We start from the raw sequence: 21,817 nt of genomic DNA, 5'->3' as shown, positions 1-21,817 counted from the left end.
TTTCAGCGATCTGCATAAAGAGCAGTTAATTTGCAACTACATCAGTCCAGCTGAAAAAACAGGATTTTCAAAAATCTGATAAAGGCTTTTCCAAGTACAACTAGCCACTAAGGCAAAAAGCAGGGATTTTATTTGTTTTCAAGATCAAAGGCACAATGAAATCAAATGCACCACTGCCATTGCCATATATTGATTTGCTGCATCTGCTACTGACTTTGCTCAATGTATTTGAAAAATTTTAGGACATAAAGTAGTCTTGTAGATGAATGTTAAGTTTGCTGACATTTTCTAATATATAAACTAAATGAACTGAAGACTTTTGTTTTAACTAAATCATTGAAGATCTATTTGCCTATGGAAACATCTGCAGTCAAAATGTCTGCAATCAAAAGTAACTTGTAGACTATGTTGGAAAAAAATAAAACGGTCTTTGAGATATGTATTTCAATACTTCATTCTCAATGTTCTCTTTTATCCTCAGGAGCTCATATAATTAGTTACTTTCTGTTAAAACAGTGACATCCCAAATCCTATATCATCGACTAATCTGAGCTGTTCCAAATCAGGGTTTTTTTCCATTTCACTTACTCAGTGGGAGATCCCAACGTAACAGCTTTACTTACACTGCGTTCGCTAGGCTATGACAGACAGGAATGTTTTTTCCATGTGCCTGGCAATGCAAACAATCACAGCAGCAGAAAGCAGAGCTGGAGTTCATCACTTTGATAGCTGGAAGAAGAAACTGGAACAAATGAAAACTCGCAGGCCACCTGGGGTTGACAAAAAGAAAAACCATTTCCCCAAGCACTGCAAGTCTCAAGCAAGGAGGCAAATTATCTTAAAAGTCCTTACACATTACATCGAAACTAGAAGCTTGTGTTACATGGGAATCAAGAATCAGAACTTTACAATAGAGAAAATTCTGAAGTGACTTGTCAGAGCTTAAACCTCATTAATTTTAGGAACACTGATTAATTACTATCCTCTCTCTGACAAATAGATAAATTCCCATTGCTTCTCAATCAATTGAAGGTTAAATGCTGTTCTACCATTTTTCAGCTTCCACTCTGAGGACACAGATGAGAATCCATGTTACTAAGTCAAGGATAAATGTTTTAAAGCAACTGTAAGTAAAGCTACAACCACTTCCATCCCTTTAGCAGAGTTTCCCTTCAAGAACAAATGCCTCTGCTTCCTATTCCAGAAAATCTTAGAAAAGAGAAAAAATACCTAATTTCAGGTAGATACACTTCCATTGGCAACTTTGTCAGAAGTATTGTTATGGCGTTACTAATACAACAGGCTGCCTAGTTGTGCCAGAAAACTGAAAATATTCAGTATAAAGAAAGCAAGTACATCAATAACGATGTGTATGCTGGAAGCAAATCACTGAATCATGAATTGCTGTTTTAAAAGAACACTGTTGTAGGTCCTCATCTCTCATGTAAAATTCAAGTTTGTATTCTTATATGGGAACTTCATTTGTAAAAAAAAAACTGATTTCCAAATCCAAACTGTTTTCAGGCTGTTATATGGCTCTGGGTGTAATGGATTACCCTAAAGAACTAAAAAGGGAAAAAAAACAAGCCCCCAAACGTCATCAGGGTTCTTTCTTGGTAATCAGTGTAACAAAGTGAACAGATTAGTAACATTTTCATTATTCACCTTAGAAAACTGAGGGAAGACCGGACATACAGGGCAAAGAAACTTCAGACTATAATTGCAAAACTTCCAAAACACAAAGGAACTGAAAAAAACAATAGTTGGCAAATATGTTTTCTGTTACTACACATCTATGTTAAGACTTGAAAACAACACAAGCAGACATGATATGCAACTTTTTAAAAAGGTTTCATTTTCTATTAAATTTGGCTATGTATAATTCTCATCGTAAAGACTTACATGAACAAGACAGAAACAAGAAAACTCATTTTATCCAAGAAACACGGACAGCTTGGGCACATTCACATCAGCACTGTACTTATACCTAACACAGCCTAAAAAGTAAAACAAACAAACAACACACAAAGACAAACCACACTTTCAAAAGCCCAAGTATTTTCCCTACCAAAATAAAGACTACCATGAACAAACAGAGAAAAAGAAATTATTACAATGTAGACCAATATATCAATCCCTTTTGAACATTCTCATAACACATACAAGTCAAATGACTGAACGCCAGTTTGGCTTTTTTTTTGTTCCCCCCATGAAACACTCTCTTCTCATTTCCTGGCTGCGATTTAACTGGCAGAGGGTGGGTGGGTGGAAAAATGTTCTTTTTCTAGTTCAAGTATTTTAGGATAAAGTTATTGGGTGAGGAACACAGCATTTTATAATATAGTCTGCATCACAAAATTGATTACTAGACTTAGACAACTTCCTAGCCACACATACAAGAGAATTTAGCATTCTAGCTCAACAATTAAAAAGATGAATCAATAGACTGGGGAGGAGGGAGGAGACTTGTCTCAAAGCAAATTACAATATTTCCAAGTTCTGGACTAGCAAGCTTGCTGTACTAGGAAATATGAACAAATTAAGAAAAGACATTTCTTCATTTGAAGTATCACCCATTCATTACACTGAGTCTGCTTGAAACACGCAGATGGATCAAACTGCCACTGAGTCCGCAGAGTTTGCTCTACAAGCCTCCACAAAAGCCAACAGTGCAGAGCACGTCTTGTAATACTCTTCCCTGCAAAGTGCCACAAGAGATCTTGTCAGGTTTTTGGATATAAAGTTATAAACTTACTTACTGTTGTTTTTCAAAGCCGATTAAGTTAACAGTCTACAGAATAGGCTATGTGAAGTAGGGTATCTGAGAAAGCACAAATACATTTTTTTATATTGAGTTATGCAGATCTGAAATAAGGCATGAAGAACCATGTATTACAAAGCAGCAGTAATGCTTAAATACAAAGCCAACTATGAGTTTCCTGAGCTGCTAAGTGCCATTTGAGTTCTCCCCCACAATGTTTTCCTTTCCACCATCCATTGTTTTTAGTAAGGTGTTTCAAACATGAACACTTATAAACTTTGAGAGCCGAAGTGTGGATTATAATACTGCACAATTAATTTAAATCAGAACAACGAAGGTTTCATAGCTACCTTCATGCTTCAACATATCTTCTGGTTACTTTTAAAAATGAAACAAGAAGACACTGCATTTTTAGAGATTCACCTGCTTTCTTCCTAACCTTCCTTTTAAGGTAGACAGGGATGGAATACAAGACGATGGACTGTCAATACATTCAATTTTGCATTCAGTGTTACAGCTTTCAAAATATTCCTATTAGGAAACTATTTCAGTCGGTTTGGACAGTTCATGTGAGCCAGTATCTACCCAAAGGAATGCAAACAAAGGTTATGAAAACAATAGTCCTGCAGTCTGTACTAGACACTCTCAATTAAAACAGATGCAAAAAGGTATGCAATTTACATCACAAATATAAATCTCTTAGGTGAAAGTGCTTGCAATTGACCTAATGTAAACTTGACTCATGCTGCTATATGATAAGGACAGCCAAATGACAACGTAATGCTCTTCTGTCATATGACAGTTATTTTCAGCCAAGTAAAACCAGTTTCGTATTTCTAGTAACAACTTAATGGTACTTTAATTCCCGACTGCTTCAGCTGAAAACCATTAGCCCTGTTTCAAATGTTCAACTCCTAAGAATTTTGTAGTCACATCAGGGTGTAGCAGACAAAACTTTGTGCAATGACTCATTATACGGGAATGCTCCTTTTCCAAAGGTTATTTATGTAACAGGAGTTCCACTTGAAAAATTTTATGTTTTAGCAATTTGCTGCACAGAATTTTAATACCAGCTATTTAGCTGACAGGCTTCTGAACAACTTAAAAAGTCTCACCGCCTCCCACAAAACACTCTCTAAAGATAGACATCTTTTTTTTTGCTAGTAAACTGAAGAGGTAAGCAAATGCTGGTATTTTATGCAGAAGAGGTTTCTTATAATTTGTAAGCCATAAGTGGAGACCAAAAGCTAATTTAAGCGACAGGTTAAATCAAAAACAAAAATCACAGACTAATTCAGCTTGGAACAGACCTCTGGAGCTCATCTGATCCAACCACGCACTAAAAACAGGGCCAACTTTTAAGCTGGATCAAAGTACTGAGTGTTGATATGTTTGATGATTAAGTATGTTAACAGGTCTGTTGAAATGTTATAAAACAACTTGGATGTGCAATTTGACATGATAAACTGTTCCAGTTCAAACTGCTTCCCCACAAAGACATCTCAGCAGTGTTATGTGCCACCTCTTTCTAAGAAGGTCCTCTCCATGCAGGCGATTGTTCCATCTCACTTTAAACCCAACCACAGGCTTTCATAACCTCCTTTTTGTAGGCACTAGCACTTCTGTGGTTACACAGTAAAACAACTCACGGAACTGATCCAGCTGAACACTAAACCTGGCAAAAAACTTACAGTTAGGTGGCCAAGTAAATTCTAATGCTGACACAAGGAATCAGTGGGAAAATGCAGTGGATGCAGAAGATCCTTTTTGTCAGGAGTGTACATTTACTTCCTTTTGAAACTGCAAAATCATTCCCTTTAACAAAACCCTCTGCTTCTCTCTGCAATAGCCATATTAGAATGCAGAGAAAAACTTACAAAGCCTACAAATGCAATTTAGGGATGGTATTTATACATATCTCATGAATAAGGAACCATCAGTAGGAAGAAGCTTTGAAATCCTCACTGCTCCTCTAACAATATCACAGGAAGCACACAGAGAGAATAAAACAAAAAGGCTGCACCATTTAAACTGCAAAGAAAATAAGAACTCCACTAGTCTAACAAAGACTGGTACAGGGAGCTTGGTAGAAGCTATAGGGAATAAAAACCTAGAATTAGGTTGGGGATGGGGATCAAATGACAGCAAGACAGCTGAGGACCCCCCTCCTTCCCCCTCTCCCAGGCACCTTATCAATGGGATTCAAGAGGAGATGGGACACGGGTCCTCACCCAAGCCTTGATAGAAAGGTAGAGACCATCCAGGGCTGTGTTAAGGAACAAGGGTTCAAAACAAAAAAATCTTGAGAAGCTGAGGTAAATAGAATGGAGTTTGCAAGGCGAGCGCACTTGCTGAACACCTGCCCACAAAAGATTCAGGATTCTCAAACCTCACTTTCGTGACAAAATTTCCTTATAAAGCAAGTTTAATTTGGACACTTCTAGCCAATAGAGAATAAACCTACTATTGCTATCAGTTACTCCATTAGCTGACATGGCAAGTTTGGAAAACCTCACTCTCCAGGTGTAACAATGATCCATTTTGTGACTTACTCGTTGATTGCCGGCCAAGAAAAGTCACAAAACTTACATTAAAAACAGAATAAAAGGAACAACATTTGTGAAATCAAACCACAGAGAAGGTGGCAAGTGCCAGAAAGAAAACAAATATAAGTTGGTTATTTTCAAAAAACACACACATCTTTAATTATGCTATCATCTTTTCCTACTTGTCCCCAACAGAACTTTAGTCTCACCTAGTGAGAAGTCAAGGCTTCCTCAAAAAGGCACTTAGACTGTCTGAGAAATGCTCGTGCTGTCGCAATCCGCTCTTTCTTTTGCTGCAGAATGAGAAAAGCACTCAGCACATGGCACATGGGGCTGAGGAAAGGTCCTGGGTCACTTCATGCCATCCTGGACAACTACAAACTCCGTCAAACACATCAAGCTGGCAACTGGCCTCCACCATTTCACATATGGTCGCTTTTCGTAAATTCTAGATTTGATTCTTCCCTCTTATTCCTCATTTTCTTTCTGTACTTTAAAGAACTCTTCCTCTTTCAACTGAAATTTTACTCAGAAGTATCAAAGTGCCGTACACACCAAAAGTTACACTAGTGATAAAATGCCAGATCGCCCCAAATAGTTGTTTCATAATTTAATTCATTCAAACAGTTGTTTAAAATAAAAGCATTCTCCCCTCTCCTTATCAAAATACTGTTTCCTGACCATTCTTATTCACAATCAATTCTATGTTGAATGCTCCATCTCTGTATATCCTTTATTTTCATGATACATTCACAAACACCAGCCAAAGATTAGAAGTGGTGCAGTATTTCATCCAAAGATGCAAAAGCAGCTCTACATATCCTGCGTTTGAAATTCTGCTGGTCTGTCAAGCTGGGGACATCAAACTCAGAAGCTGCCCAGGCTTGGCCGCAGAAAAGCTCCAGAGCTGCTGGTGGGGAGTCCATTTGAAACTTCCTTAGGAAAGCATGGTATCAGATTTACTTCATATTGTCCAACAACAAGGAAAAACAAAGAGAAATATGAGACGTCACAGGTCAAAAAATACTGTATCTAAACTACCAGTGCCTCATATAAAATCTCTTATTTCTGTAACCCTTCCAAAAGGATCACACTCTTTTATTGATCCCCTTCTATCTACATGTTGAAACATAGCAAATCAATGGCGTAAGTTAATTTTTAATCATTAACTGCTGCTTTCAGAATCTGATGTACTACTATAAGGCTCTGACAAACTGGTTTCAGGCACTACAGAGGATATTTAAAAATCAGCATTCTTTAAAACTTTGTATTTTAAAATAAGTTTTAAAAACAGCTTCCACAAATCCACACCTCAGATTTGGTATAGGCATAAGGTCAGCACAAAATTGCTGCAAGGCTCAGAAGTTATGCTAAAGGCAACTTCAGCAGAGAACATTTTCAATGTTATAATTAGCAATGATTTGATAAATGTGAGATAAACTGCAATGTAAATCAAATTATTTAAGTCAAAGATTTTTATCTTAGCAGAAACAAAATGCTGCCTCTTCTTTCATTTGAAAAAAAAAAAAAATGAGAACAGGACACTAAATAATTGTTTTGAATACTTCAAATTTCTAGAACGGGTTTTCTCTACTAAAAACTACAATCAAAATATTTTGACAGTAATGCTGATTCATCTTCCTATTTCCCAGCAGGTTCTCATGTGAAAAAAACAACAACAAAAAAATTAGAATGCATATCCAACCACAATCTGTGATGTGCCCACAATCTCAAAAAGTAGTAGTAACTTAATCTTGTAGAGGAGGTAGAAAAGGTCAACTGATACTCCAGTCAACCTTTCTTTTCCTTCTATACAACCTTAGTCTTTATGGACAAGATCTTTATGACTCCCATGTTTTCAAATATGGTTAAAGCTGAGCCAGCCCCTATATGCAAAACTATTTAGTCATGGAAACAACACCAGCAGACTAACATGAAAATTAAAAAACTAACAAACAAAACCCAAAACCACTCATACACATCTTAGTTATTCAGATAAACAGCACATTTAATGAATACATTTGAAATAGTCCCAAAAGTCTGTAATAATGGTTATGTAATATTAATTTGTTATATGAAAAAGAATGTATTATACACATATATTTAAAAGGCTTGTAGCACCTAAAAATAGTTCAAGAGACAAGAGTAATACTTTCATGTTAATATTTTTCTTTAGCTTTTTTTTAATCTTGTTCATTAATATCCGTTCATCACATGGCCTTCTACCACAAATATTCTGGAAAAAGATCTTTACATACTAATCACCTAGTGACACCACATTACTACATGAGACAATGTATTATATGACAGACATCATTTCAGTATAGGTTTAACAGAGTAAACTTGAAAATTTTATATGAGAAACAGTTATATATGATCAATTGCCTAAAATAAATGTGGTTGATTCTCCATTCCTAAAACCATCCTTCACATGCCTCTTAACTATGGAGTAACCTTAGAAAGTCAGCCAGGTTACCTTCTTAACTACAAGAAGTAATACTAAAACAAATAAAACTTCCTTCTTAGAAAAAAACTAACCGCCAAAAAAAAGGCACACAACCCACAATACACAGATGTATGTATACATACACTACGAGGCACCCAGAATAGAATATGGAAAAAAAATAATCAGGCAGAAAAAGGACATGGGCTTCAGTTGTTAAGTACTCACAAGTTCTTATTCCATCCTTCTTTACACCCCTTCATAGTTTCCAGATGTCGGCTGGCAGCCTACAGTATATGGTCGTCTGCAGTACGAACCATATAAATGGATTAGATCCAGCTTAGCATTAAGTAGCCATACATGGAAGTAATTTTTCTTATAAATCACTCCTCAGAAAATTCAACCTAACATGTTCAACTAACATTTGGAGAAAGGATCAGAAGAATGTGTCACAATGCCTCACAGCCTTCCTTCTCATATTTTAGTATGCTGTATAAAAACCCACCTACGGTTCCAACAGCTCCAGTAATAATGGCATTAACCGAATGTATAATTAAAAGTTAAGAGGAAATCTTTTTGTTCTAGGGCAAATAAAAACAAACATTGCATTGCAGAAGTTTATGAGGTTTACTGAGTACATACTTAACACCCATCAGGAAGGATTACTTGGAGATTCCTGTCCTCGACTATCAAAGATCCACTTAGCAAGTCTGACTCTACATCATTAAGAAATCTTCATATCAAATACACCTAAGAGAGTAACCACCTCAACCTTCTCTGCACGTCACTCAGTGCAGTATGAGACTCTGCAGTTAGAGCTACCTAACCATGTTTCCTTCCACAAACATACTGGGTCTGCCTTCCTGACACCAGTAAATACCAAAGCCTTCATTGCTCTAACCACATAATCGGTGTATTTGACAAGAAGTTCACAGAAGGGCTTGGGGCGGGGTGTGTGTGTGTGGGGGTGGCGGAAATATATATGTATGCGTATTTTATTCTAAGACACATGACTAAATACAAATAATTTCATAATTATAAATCACAATTTCCTTTTTCAGACACATTCTGCTTATACTCAGAATGGTTCCTCATCTTTTAAACACTAACAGTTTGTTCAACATTCAATACAACCTTCAACTAAGAAATATGCAACTACCACTGAAGTCATGCTTTACTGAACAGCACCCTTGCAAAACACTCAACTAAGCATGGGTTGATGACTATCTTATTGATTATTGTAGCTATACATTAGCATCTAGCAAAAGGGGTAAATGCTGACATTATCTCTCCCCTATAGGTGTAGCAGCTGTATAGCAGTTCAATGGTAATTCACAATACTCACACTCTGCAACAATTTCATACAGCTTCCCAAGAGAAAGAAGATCTAACAGATTTCTTCACAATGGGACTAATGGTGAAAAAGGTGACTAGACACCTGTTTAGGTTTAGGCAGATTTTTCCTTTTACCTTCAGTAGATGAGAAAAAACAACAAAACGAAAACCCTAAAACTCATTCCAAACTAGCACAGAAACTCAAGCAAGTCTGTCGGACCTAAAATGCTAGAGCAGACTTGTAACTGATGTGTTAATATGACCTTACTTTTACTACAATGATGTACAGTATTTCAGTTTCTATAAAATACATGGTTAGCGATATAAAGAAAAACGTCTAAATCTGTTTTCAGAATCAATTATTTAAAAACGCTGATTTATTCCTGTTTTGGTCTCCTGCTGACTGCTGACAGACTGCACACAGATACAGCTCCTGGTAGCAGGCCAAATTTACAATCAATATAGAGAAAAATATTCAGCACGGCTTTTTATCTGTATGTTGAAGAAAACAGGAGTCAAAGTTTCACTTACCCAAAAAGATGTTGAAATGTTATAAAAGTCACATTAAGCAACAAAAAAACCCCACAATGGCAAAATCATATTTACTTTTTGGGTTGTTCTGAGAAAGAACGAAGCAAATTTGTGATACCACTTAGATTATGAAATTCCACTACTGTTTCAAAAACAAAAGGCAACATGATAGCAGGTCTTTACAACCTGAGAGTCCTGTCTTCCTACCTCTTAGTGATACTTAAATTGCCACTTTCCTTATGTATGTTTGCATCTTAATGACATTCATTCCAGTACACATCTAGTGTATAAAAAAATGTTGTTAAGAAAGAAGAAATGTTGACTTTACTTGAAGATCATTTTGAGCTCCAATTCTTCCTCATTGTAAATTCTGCTGCCTAGTTTCAAATTACTTGGAAAAGCACCCACCTCTGCTCCCTCCCACTGCATGTAATCAGTGACATCTTCAAACATGCAGCAGAGCAACAACTACATGTTAGCAAGTCTCAGTAGAGATCTTTTTCTTTTAAGACAGTAAACGGAATATTTTTTTAGCACATATATTTTTCTTGTAAATAATTCAGTGTTGACATTTTCAATAACGTAACTTGTATTCATGTTGAATTAATGCATTTAACATGCACAGTACAGAATTTTTCTACTGTATAACCACCTGCTTATGGAAGAAGTAAATCTAACCTAGGAAACTAATATATAACATTACAAACTCTAGTGTGATAGTACAACAGTAACACTTTCAAATTGTAACTGAGCATATTGCCATCAGAAAAATCTTAATTCATTATTCCTGCAATGACCACTTTCTCAAAAATAAATAGCTCAACGCAGTATTACTGACCACTCACTGATCACTAAAGCAGCAATTGATCTCAAGGTAGGTGCAGGGGTAAGAATTCACACCTAGATAACGCTGCTGCTCAGCTAAAGCTCTTTTCCCATCAAGAGCCCAGAAAGATACCACATGTCAAATAATTGTTTGGAATGTTACATAGTTTTAGTTGAAAAATGGTTTATTACATCTCAGTTCCAGTCCCAGAGGAATAAAAAATTTCCTATATTTCAAACACAGCACTGTCCTACTCAAGGAATTTAAAGTTTATTTCCCTGACCAGAAACCAAGCGAAAATATACCAGTTTGGAGTTCACATTGAGATGGATAAACTCAATACCCATTAAGGAGATGTCAGGTTCTATATACCATCCAGTAACTTTTATCTGAAATATGACTGAAATCCATGAATCTCCAAGACAACACATAAAAAGCAGGAGAACAGCATTCTTCCAAGACACATTACAGAGGCAGCAGAACAAGTCATATAAAGTTTAATGACTGTGACAGCAGACATTGAAGACCACTTTTGATTTAAGTGGGCCTTCAGTTCTCAGAAGACTTCAGTTTTCCAGATTCATTTCATCTGGAAGCTACATTTACTTGGAAACATGATACTTCCAGAATATACTATATATGTCAACAGAATGAAAAGAACCAAGACCTTTAAAATTTAAGAACATAATCGAAGAGGGAAATCAAAACGGTAAAAACACAACAGGGATTTACAATATGTCTGCCAACTGGCATATCAGAAGGTCACATTTTTGGGGAAACCCTGCATATTGATCAGTTGCTTTCTAGGATGTGCAGGTATTTGCAGCCAGCACTCATTCCTCTTGATGATTTTTTGCCTCTGACTTCAGTCGAGAGGCCCCTTTCTACATCTTTAGTTATTCGGACAACTCCACACAGGAATTAATTGTCATCACAGGTAACAAATTGTAGCTTAAAATACAATTTACACACAGCACTAAGCTTGAATATCTACTGCTTAGTTACCAGCAGATAGTTACCATATACAACCCTCCACAACAAATCTAGTTTCAGTTAATTCATTTTATATGCATCAAATCAGAACACTTCCATTATATGGCTACATGATTACAGGGGAGGAAAAAAAAATAAACAGAACAAACACCCCGAAGCTAACGTTAAGAGCTATTAACCCCATGATTTAAGACTCGCAGCTCATCTTCAAGCAGTGAAGCCACCTCATCTCTTTTAAACATTATACCCTTTTTTATCATTATCATCTGCTGGAACTCGGGTAAAAGATATGAAGAAACAGGAGTAAATAAAAGACTCCCACTGCACACCTACACACTCATATTGTCTCTGGATGTCTGGAACTCTCATAATGTCCTTAGCAAAGCTGGGGCTGGTCAGACCAGGTATAGCAATTTCATCACATGAAAACAGCTACTCGGATATTCATCATTGCAGCACTGCTCAATGCACAGTGAGTGCAAAGAGAACCTAACAGAGATATGCGTGGTTCTTATTGAGGAGTGGGGAGTAACCAACCAAGAAATCACATGGAAAGATACAGCAGAAACCCTCAAGACTTAAGGTATGGGGACTAAGAGAGCAGCAAGCTTTGCACAGCACATCACCAGGCAGACCAGGATGCAGAGAGGCCTGGATGAGCACTGACACTGCTGGCTGGTGGCCGTCAGCTCTATTTAAATAACTGTTAATCCTCCAAAGTAAAAATTACAAAGAAAAAGCGTTCAACTTTAAAGCTGAGTTTATCTGAAAACAATAATGGCAGTTCTAAAGACTTATTAGAAAGTCTTAAACTTTCAAAGACTCCACTTTCAGAGAAAACCTTTTAAAACCAACCACAGCGATGCACAAATAAGGCCACCAACGCTCCTTTACCTTAGTCCCCATGTCACAACCCTGAAATCTGCCAGAAACGCCACCTCATTTTTCTGTCCCTATTAAGCAACGCTTCCCTGACAACCATAAAACCTTTAAGATACCAATTTTCTCTGCCTCTAATCTCAACTTTTTAAGAAAAGGTTCCTGCCCAAGTTGCAAGACCTGTGCGCTGCAGAGACCTCACTACATCGAGACGTGCTTGTCACTGTGTGCCACAGGCATCTGAGGTGAAAAAAATCCCCAACCCCTGAAGTGAAGTTTATTTCTGCGAGGGAAATCCCGGCTGTGACAGGTTCAGCGCCGCGGGGCTGTCAGCGCACGGCACAGGCGGCGCGGCCGCCGAGGGTGCTAACGGGCCGGGTGGCGGCGCCGGGGCGGGCGGGGGAGCCATGGGGACGGACATGGGACCCGGCGGGGCTGCGGGCCACGACCGGCAACGCCGCTCCCGCCGAGTCTCCAAAGGGGCTGGGGACGAGCAGCCGAGGAGCGCGGGAATCGCCACCTCCTCAGCGCTTCCCTCCCGCCAGGCCGGATCTGGCGCTCCGGCCTGCAGCGAGTCTCTTTCAGCCCGGGCAGGAGGGGCCGCCCCGGGGCAGCTGACAGGCCCCAGCCCGGCCGGCCGCTGCGCTGCCCGCGGGGCGCGAGTGCTCCGTCGGAAGCGCCCCAAGGGTGTTGGCCACTCACTCACCCACGCAGGCAGATCCGCGGAGGAGACGCTGAGCCGCACCGCCTCCTCCTCGTCCTCCAGGAAGGCGAGCGCCCGGCCCAGGCGGGAGGTCTTGCCGCCGCGGTGCCTGCGGATCCAGAACAGCCCGCACAGGGCGATGAGGACCCAGCTGAAGCTCAGCCCCAGGTAGCCCAGCACATACACGGGGAAGATTAGCACGAAGCTCCTCGCGAACTGCGACACCAAACCCGTCACGTCCACGCTCAGCAGCGGCGGCGGCGGCGGCGGCTCCGGCACCGAGTCCCCAGCCGCCGCCTTCTCCGCGGCGGCGGGATCCGTGGCGGTCCCCGCGCCGGGGGGCTGCTTAGCCGCGGCCCCGCTCATGCTATCGCAGCGGCGGCTCCTACTCCTGCTGCCGCTCCTCCCGCTGCCGCTGCTCCTCCTCCTCGGGCGCTGGCTGCGAGCGGGCAGGGGGGCAGGGCGGCGGCACCTCGCATCCTGCGCCCGGCCCCGCTCGCCGCGCACCGACACCAACCGCCGCCCGCTTCCGGGTTCGGGCCGGCCCGGCCCAAACCGCCGCCGCCGCGGGGAGGGCGGTGCCGCGGGGGCGGGTTGTGCCGCTGCCAGAAGGCGCCTCGTCCCCGCAGCCGGGGCTGCTAGCGCCCTCTGGGCACCGCCGCTTCCCCCCGTCCCGGGCAGCCGGACGTCTTGCCGCCCCCTCCTCTCCGCCGGGGGTTGTTCCCTCTCGTCCTTCCCCTCCGAACTAGGCTGCTCGTAACGGCCACCGCTGCTCGGCCTCGCAGGAACGAGGGGTCGGAACAAGGGAAAGAGCTCCTGCCGGGCGGCACGGAGCAGAACCGGCTTGCCGAGGCTCAGGGACCGCGAACGTGCTTCCTCAGGGGCAAAACCGCACAACAGCCCTGCTCTCTTTAGTCATGTATGCGGTGGAGTGTTTTTTACCTGTGACACCCTTCATACTTATATTTGTTCTCCATTGAGGGATGTTATTAAAGGACCAAGCGATCAATGGCTCAGCGGAACTACAGGCCAGTTGCTCTACTCCTCAGTTACAACAGGTGTTCCTGAAGCTCTGTTCGCACATTCCCAGATAAAGCTGACTCTTGTCTATTGAAATCCGTGAATCCACCGCAGTACCCAGGGCAGCACCACGACCCAGGCTCCTGTTATTACACCAGTCCTGATCTGTGGAACTAAAAAAGCTGATTTTCTACAGGCTTGTGTCCTGTATCCCTTTATCACAGTAACACCTGGTTCCCACATCATTCCTCCTACTGTTCCTTTATCTTTTCAATAATTTTGTTTTTTCTAACGGCTATTGCTTGTTGTTAGCTGTGTGCTAATCCGTTTGCTGGTACACACTTGCTGATTAAACTCGGCCTTTACCAGAAGGTTTTTTGGTTTGCCTTTAAATATCCAACCTTTCACTTAGTGGGAATGAGGGTACTTTCTCCTGTCTTCAGCCGCCAATTTTTACAAAGTTTGTAAGACTTTATAAGACTAGTATTTGCAGGCAGGGAAAGGGAGAAAATTCATTTAGGCAATACCCTAAAAAGTTATGAAAACACATAGAAACAGACAATTAGGAAAACTGCATAAGCTTTATTTCCTTAAGAAGTGAAAACAACCTCGTCTCCATTATCCGGAGAAAGGGAAAGTCAGGAAGGCAGCACCACAAAAGGAAAAGTTGTTTGCTCAGTTCTGCACAGCACAATTGGGAAAAAAAATCCCTATCTTGACAACTGCACGTGCTGCTCTCTTGTATCACCTTTCCAAATTCCCTCGCTGCTTGCAGTCGGACACAACAGACTGCTCTAAGCAAAAACGATTTCTGGCCATGGGCTTATGTTGCAGTTTACCATTGACAATATGTGTTTTCCACCTGTATAATTAAGTTAGGATGAAAATTCAGAATGACCAAATGATAAAAACATAAGTAATAAAATCAACAGTTTACAACTATATGGTAATCCAATCTTTGAAATTACAATGGACTTACTTTGGGTCTTTTTAGAGAGCTCCTAACACCTACAGGGTGTAAGAGTGAGGGGACTGCAGGGCCGTGTAATGCCCTACAAAAGCTTGTTACCTTCAACTTGGGGTATCACATATGATGCTGTTGCCCATTTGGACACTAATTACATCAAACTACAGTAAATGTAGGTGATTTTTTGCATTTACTGTATTCCTTTTCTAGTTACTTGTCCTGCTTATATAGACTTTCTTGTGAACTCCTCACTCCTGAGTTTCAGTAACACCTTATACAAATGGCCACATTGTATATTGGCTCCCTCCATTACAACCAATACTATTAATATTTTATAATTTTTTCAAGCCCTTTCCTCTCTATCTTGGACTCCATTGCTCCATTTTACTTCCCTATCTGGCCTCACAATATCTGTATGACAAACCAAACTGAAAATTAAAAATGAGAAAAAACCCCAACTAAATTAATGTAAGGTTTGCCAGCCAACACTTTACCATATGCTGCATCTTATTCTGGTTTCCTTTCTGCCTCGGTGTGTATTTTGCAAAGGAGCTGGATATAGATTTTGTAGAGGACTACCCTGTTCTGTATTAAATGCAAAAAATGAATCTTGTAGTATCATTTTGGATGACAAACACATAATTGCAGGCCTGACAGCCTAGGAGTGATCCTGGACAGAGTAATTAATTAGTTGATATGGAAGTCTGATTACTCAGAACTAAAGGTGGATGATACTGTGCCAATCAAAGAGGCAAACAGAAGCAAGATCTTGTAGCATTAATTTGAAAGCATTTGTCTGCAACATCAATAGAAACTTCTGATAAAGAGGTTACCACTGACTCCTTAGAACTTCTGTAGATAACTGACTTGGCTCCACACAGTATTTTGATGACAATACCGGGTGGTATGAAATTAGCATGCGACTATTAGAATAGGGACAAAAGAGTCTTGTTAAAATCAAGAGATAAACTCTGTTGCTAGGGGATAAATTAGGGTCAGTTACTCTATTAAAGCTTTTGATACAATGTTCCTGATAAAAAGTTATTTATTTATTCTAATCTTTTTGGTGCCCATAAATTAAAATAATAATAATAATAATAATAATAAAAAAAACAAACACGTTATTAAACAATTTATCAGCAGAATCTTGGATTTGTTAATTCTCTTATTTCCTGATCCTGTTTTTAATACTTATTACAGCAGTCTTGAATGCATCAGGAACTCTTGAAGATAACTCACAGAAAGGAGCTTGCTCTGGATTTTCCTTAAGTATCCGATAGTGAATTTATCAGCTACAAGAGCTGATATCTCATTTAGATAATATTCTTTTCATATCCTGCTTTTTAGGTCTGTTGCCTTCTTAGAATTGTAGTGAATACTTTTTGCTTGCAATATTTCTTTCCTAGACATAATGTGTTTATTTCTCATTTTTATAGGTTTCATTTTTCGCTTTTGCAAACTCAGCAGCTTTAATTGAAGTCAAAGTAGTGTCATCCTATGTTTGTCTTGACCTTGCATCACACCAGTTTTCCATGATGCTTTTTTTTTCCAGTAAGTACTGACACTATTCTTCAGAATACCTTCCCAAAGGATGTTATTTATACATCTCGGTTCTTGAGAACGAGAAAAATTGGCAAAATTCAGTTTATGTGGTGAAAAATAAAATTTAAGTTTCCCCATGTTCTTTGGAAGCCATTTTAATTGTAGCTTCTTGACCATTTTCACTAACAGATATCTTCCTGAAGAACAATATTTGATATTATACCTTATTTTACCCAACAACATTATTTTAGTCTTATGCTTCTCTCTACAGGATTTTAACTATTGAATAGAAATCTGTGCATGTTTACTCAAGAGTTTTTTCCTAAAAATTGGGGAATTATTAATGGAGCATGGTTTACATCTTAGTAAATTCATATGATGGAATACTCATTACTTCTGCATTTGATTTTATCCAGCTATCTCAACTTGCTTCAGATGATCTAGCATATAGCACAAATATTTTCTACCTGCTTCAAATTATCTAATATATAGCACAAAGAAGAGTTATAAGACTCTACCATATCTGCTCGGTGCATAGAGCTTCTGCTGTCTGGAACAAAACCAAACGTGTGATTCCTGCTACCACCCAATCTGGCTTCAGTTTTACTGAATGCATAAATTGTGCTCTCATGATAAGATCCTCAAATATTTGTTGTTCCTTAAGACAGAAATAGTTTCCATTAAAATGTGTTTCTTAATAAGTTTTCATAATAATCATCATCTCCTTTTTTTTTTCCCCTAATGGGATTCTTACAAATTAAAGTTTAAAACTAACGGCATAGAGTTTATTTCAAGGATCCAAATTTTTGCTGTTTATGCTTATGAACCTGGAGGACCCATGAGCATTTTGAAGACTTTGAAAGAGGTAATTTATGAACCTAGCTTGATAATAATATTCAAGTTTTCTTCTAATCTTCGTAAGGCTTCAGCAGAAATTGGTTTTAAAAAACTGAAAGATATATCTATGAAGCCTAGACCCTAACTATTCTCTTCCTTCATATAAAAAAAGAAAAAGTTTTTATTCATAATAATAAAATAATTATCATTTTTAATCATGGTGTAGGGTTGTCATGTTCTCCCAACAAGGCTTGATATTTCAGATGATTTTTTGGTGTAATGCTGTGGTGTACCATTCCATACAGAGGTAGAGAAAAAAGCAATATTGTTTCACAGGATTAGAAGTTGGCAAACGTGACACCCATCTACAAGAAGGGCTGGAAGGAGGATCCAGGGAATTACAGGCTTGTCAGTCTGATCTTGGTGCCAGGGAAGGTCATGGAGAAGATCATCCTGAGTGCCATCACACAGCACATACAGGACAGCCAAGTGTGGCTTTATGAAAGGCAGATCCTGCTTGAGTCACTTGATCTCCTTCTATGACAAGGTTACCCCTTTAGAGGATGAGGGAAAGGCTGTGGATATTGTGTACTTAGACTTCAGTAGGGCCTTTGACACCATATGCCACAGCATTCTGGAGAAGCTGCAGCTCATGGCCTGGATGGGTGTACTCTGCAATAGATAAAGACCCAGCTGGAGGGCTGGGCCCAAAGAGTTGTGGTGAATGAAGCCAAATCCAATTGGTGGGCGGTCACAAGTGGTGTTCTCCAGGGCTCAGTATTGGGGCCAGTTCTGTTTAATCTCTTTATCGATGATCTGGATGAGGGGGTTGAGCGCACCCTTAGTAAGACTGCAGATGACACCAAGTTGGATGGGAGTGTTGATCTGCTGGAGGATAGGATGGCCATACAGAGGGGTCTGGACCAGCCGGATTGTTGGGCTGAGGCCAATTGTATGAGGTTCAACAAGGCCAAGTGCCAGGTCCTGCACTTGGGTCACAACAACCCCAGGGAGCGCTACAGGCTTGGGGAAAAGTGGCTAGAAAGTGCCTGGCATAGAGGGATCTGGGGGTGTTCTCAGGGACATGGTTTAGTGCCAGTATTAGGTTATGGTTGGACTCAGTGATCTTGAGGGTCTTTTCCAACCTAATGGCTGAACATCCAAAGACAAAAAGTAGCTCATTACTACAGAATATAAAAAGGTGAGTTATTTTATATTCCTGTTTTTGAGATAAGAGTGCAGGTGAAGATGAAGATATGCGTGCCAAGCCAGACAACAGAAAAGAATGTAGAAGATAAACTTGTATTAAAATTCCCAGGGTTACCAGAAACCTTGTTTTCAGCACCTTTCTTTCCAAGAAAAGCTAGGGCATCCTTTTGTACTGTCCAGTAACACTATATGTGCCTTTTTGTTGCCTGTATTCACACAATTCTAAATCCCATCTTTATTAAAAAACAGTAAAACCACTGATGTATTCATTTTTTTCCACTACATTGGTGAGAAACTGCAGTGTGTTTTAATACATGGTGGAAACGCTTAAACATGCACAAGTTTCAGTTCTGTTACTGCAAAGGTGTTATTCCAGCCTATATTCTTATGCAGCAGTTTAACTTCAGTTAGATCCCTGGTTTTAAGGTTGAAAAGTTCCTTCCAAACCCTCTAGTGGTGGCTTCTTACATCTGTAATTTTTCTCTTGCCATAAAGCTGCCTGACTAGTGTACCCTAATAGGGGTAAGATAGGGATACATCTGCATATTCTGAAGAGTACATGGTAGGACCAGAACTTGAAAAAAAAGCTTTTTCTCCTGTCCAGTCTTTGGTATCTCTGTTACATTTGATAGTCATATGTATTTGTTAAAAACAAATTCAATTAGAGTACTTGAAGGTAGTTTTTGTCCTTGAGTCTCTATACGTAGGGCAGCATTTCTGCAGAGTATCCTTTACTGAGCAGATGCCTTGTTCTGTGTGTTTCTAAGTCACCACTTTGGCTAAAGGGTTCTTTTAGTTAATCCCAGATGGTTTCTAAGTATGTTTTTATTTGTTCAGTGAAGAAAATATAAAATGCCAATAGATTACTATTGCCCTGCTAAAGACAGATAAATAATTCATAAGAACATTTAAAAATAGTTGGGTATCCATAGATGCTTGTATTTAGTGGATGTAATTTAGCCCTTAAAGGTCATGCTTACAGTTAATGGTAGTTTGTTGGGGGATCTGGGTGTTTGTTGTTGCTGATATTTGCTTTTGTTTGGTGTCCCGTCCCCCTCCCCACCTTGCTTGCTTACTTTGCCTTTGCTTTTCTGCTACATGATAAAGGAAAATATTTCATGGTCCAGACAGTGAGGCAACTCTTACAGCATTTTTAATTTCTTCTTGAAACATGACTAGGAGACAACTGTAAGGCTTTGTATGTATTTGTCAAACGACTATTTAAGGCCAAGTATAAGGGGTTAAATTCTCTGTCAGTGTGACAAACTCCTGTTGAACTACAGCAAGAATGTTTCTCAAATGCAAAAACACCTTTTCCTTTGCTTTTTTCACCCCCTCAGTCATAAGTTTTCTACAAATATTACTAATTAATATTAGCAATAGCATTTATGTATTAACCTTCTATTTTTTAAAAATAAAAAACAGGAAACAAAGTTAAAAGTGCCTCGAGGATTTTTCACCCAGTCTTTTAAATTGCGCATCATGTTAACAGGCTGTAAATGTTTGCTGTGAAAACAGCACACACCTTTCCTGCAGGCAACCATCATTTATGTCAGGTTTATTTCACGTGTGTTTGCTAACCTGCCACTTACTCTTTGCTGCAGAGAACAGCTCTGGTATTTGTTATAGTGAGAGTATTACTAACATTTTTATTTCTACAGGTGTTCTTCATATCTTCTATCTAACATCTGGGTTAGTTAAGAATATCACCCTTATCCTTATTTTTCCACAGTAATCCTTCATGAATTTACAAAAAGTGAATCAGCTACAATTAGGAATGCTTTCATGTTGTACTTGGCCTATAAAAAGTCAGTAGCAGCCTGAAGAGAAGCTGATAAATTAATGTATACGGTGATTAACTTACAAAATATGTACCCATCATTAACCAATTGACATGAGATATATGCTTTCTGACCAACTGCAAAACGAGGGGATATTTTTTCAAGTTTTAGATCCTTCTGCATGACAAGAGGGAGACAGAAGATCAATGCATTGTTTAGAAGCAGAGTGCTCAGTTTATATTTAACTAATAATTAATAGATGTACTGTAAATAAGAAACTAAACCATTTTAACTAACATCAATTATTTCTTAGTATAGATGTATTATATGTCGAAGTTTTCAAAAATGGTAATGCATATCACAGAATCACAGAATGCCATGGACTGGAAGGAACCTCGAAAGATCATCCAGCCCAATCCCCCTGCTGGAGCAGGAACACCCAGCTGAGGTTACACAGGAAGGTGTCCAGGCGGGTTTGAATGTCTGCAGAGAAGGAGACTCCACAACCCCCCTGGGCAGCCTGGGCCAGGCTCTGGCACCCTCACTGAGAAGAACTTTCTTCTCACATTCGAGTGGAACCTCCTTGTGCTCCAGTTTGTACCCATTGCCCATTGTCCTATCATTGGTTGTCACCGAGAAGAGCCTGGCTCCATTCTCCTGACACTCACCCTTTACGTATTTATAAACATTAATAAGGTCACCCCTCAGTCTCCTCTTCTCCAAGCTAAAGAGACCCAGCTCCCTCAGCCTTTCCTCACACAGGAGATGCTCCACTCCCTTCATCATCTTTGTTGCCCTGCACTGGACTCTCTCCAGCAGTTCCCTGTCCTTCTGGAACTGAGGGGCCCAGAACTGGACACAATATTCCAGGTGTGGTCTCACCAGGGCAGAGTAGAGGGGAAGGAGAACCTCTTTGACCTACTGACCACCCCCCTTCTAATATACCCCAGGATACATATGTAAGTATTCTGTGAATATAAGCAATGCAAGAGTATCCAGTCTTGGGAGCACTTACGGAGGATGATCCCCAGTTTTCCCAGCGCTGATAAAACAAAGAATGCCGCTTAAGAGTATAATTGACTCTGCTCTTAAGTTTACTTCTGCATTTCAGCCCCATCGCTGCCTCACAGGCTGCTGCTCGGCGGGTCAGAGCCCTCACTAGGCCGCCTCCCCCTAGCGAACCCCAGCTGAGTACAGGCAGCCACACAGGCATCCCAGACTGCCGCTTCTCGCTAAGAAAGGGCTGAAAACGGTCAGACACCGCGCTGCAGACCGGCAGCTCCGCCATGAACCCCTCCACCTCAGCGTCTGTCGCCCGCGCCCTTTCCCACAATCCCGTGCAGCAGCAGCATCCTCCCGCTGCGGGGCAGACCGCGGCGCCCATCTATCGCTCAGCCCATCTATCGCTCAGCCCATCTATCGCTCGTCTCATCCATCGCTCGGC

At 40.2% G+C, this 21,817-nt stretch overlaps 1 protein-coding gene across 4 annotated transcripts in view; it reads right to left on the bottom strand.

Annotated features, from left to right (window-relative positions):
* The window catches only part of ESYT2 (extended synaptotagmin 2), an 83,558-nt gene extending 69,982 nt beyond the window's left edge, over positions 1 to 13,576 (bottom strand). For 3 of the 4 annotated variants that reach the window (XM_065830049.2, XM_071805315.1, XM_065830050.2), the window contains exon 1: positions 13,021 to 13,576. In XM_065830049.2, coding sequence (XP_065686121.1) covers positions 13,021 to 13,383 — 363 coding nt within the window. In that variant the 5' untranslated portion in view covers positions 13,384 to 13,576. The remainder of the gene's footprint in view (positions 1 to 13,020) is intronic. The other variant, XM_065830051.2, reaches the window with a different exon arrangement.
* Between the last annotated feature and the right edge of the window lie 8,241 nt (positions 13,577 to 21,817).

The sequence above is a fragment of the Patagioenas fasciata genome, chromosome 2 (assembly GCF_037038585.1).
Source record: "Patagioenas fasciata isolate bPatFas1 chromosome 2, bPatFas1.hap1, whole genome shotgun sequence".
In the NCBI taxonomy this organism is placed as follows: Eukaryota; Metazoa; Chordata; class Aves; order Columbiformes; family Columbidae; genus Patagioenas; species Patagioenas fasciata.
Note: the sequence above shows the minus strand (reverse complement) of the source record. Positions and strands in the feature narration are given on the sequence as shown.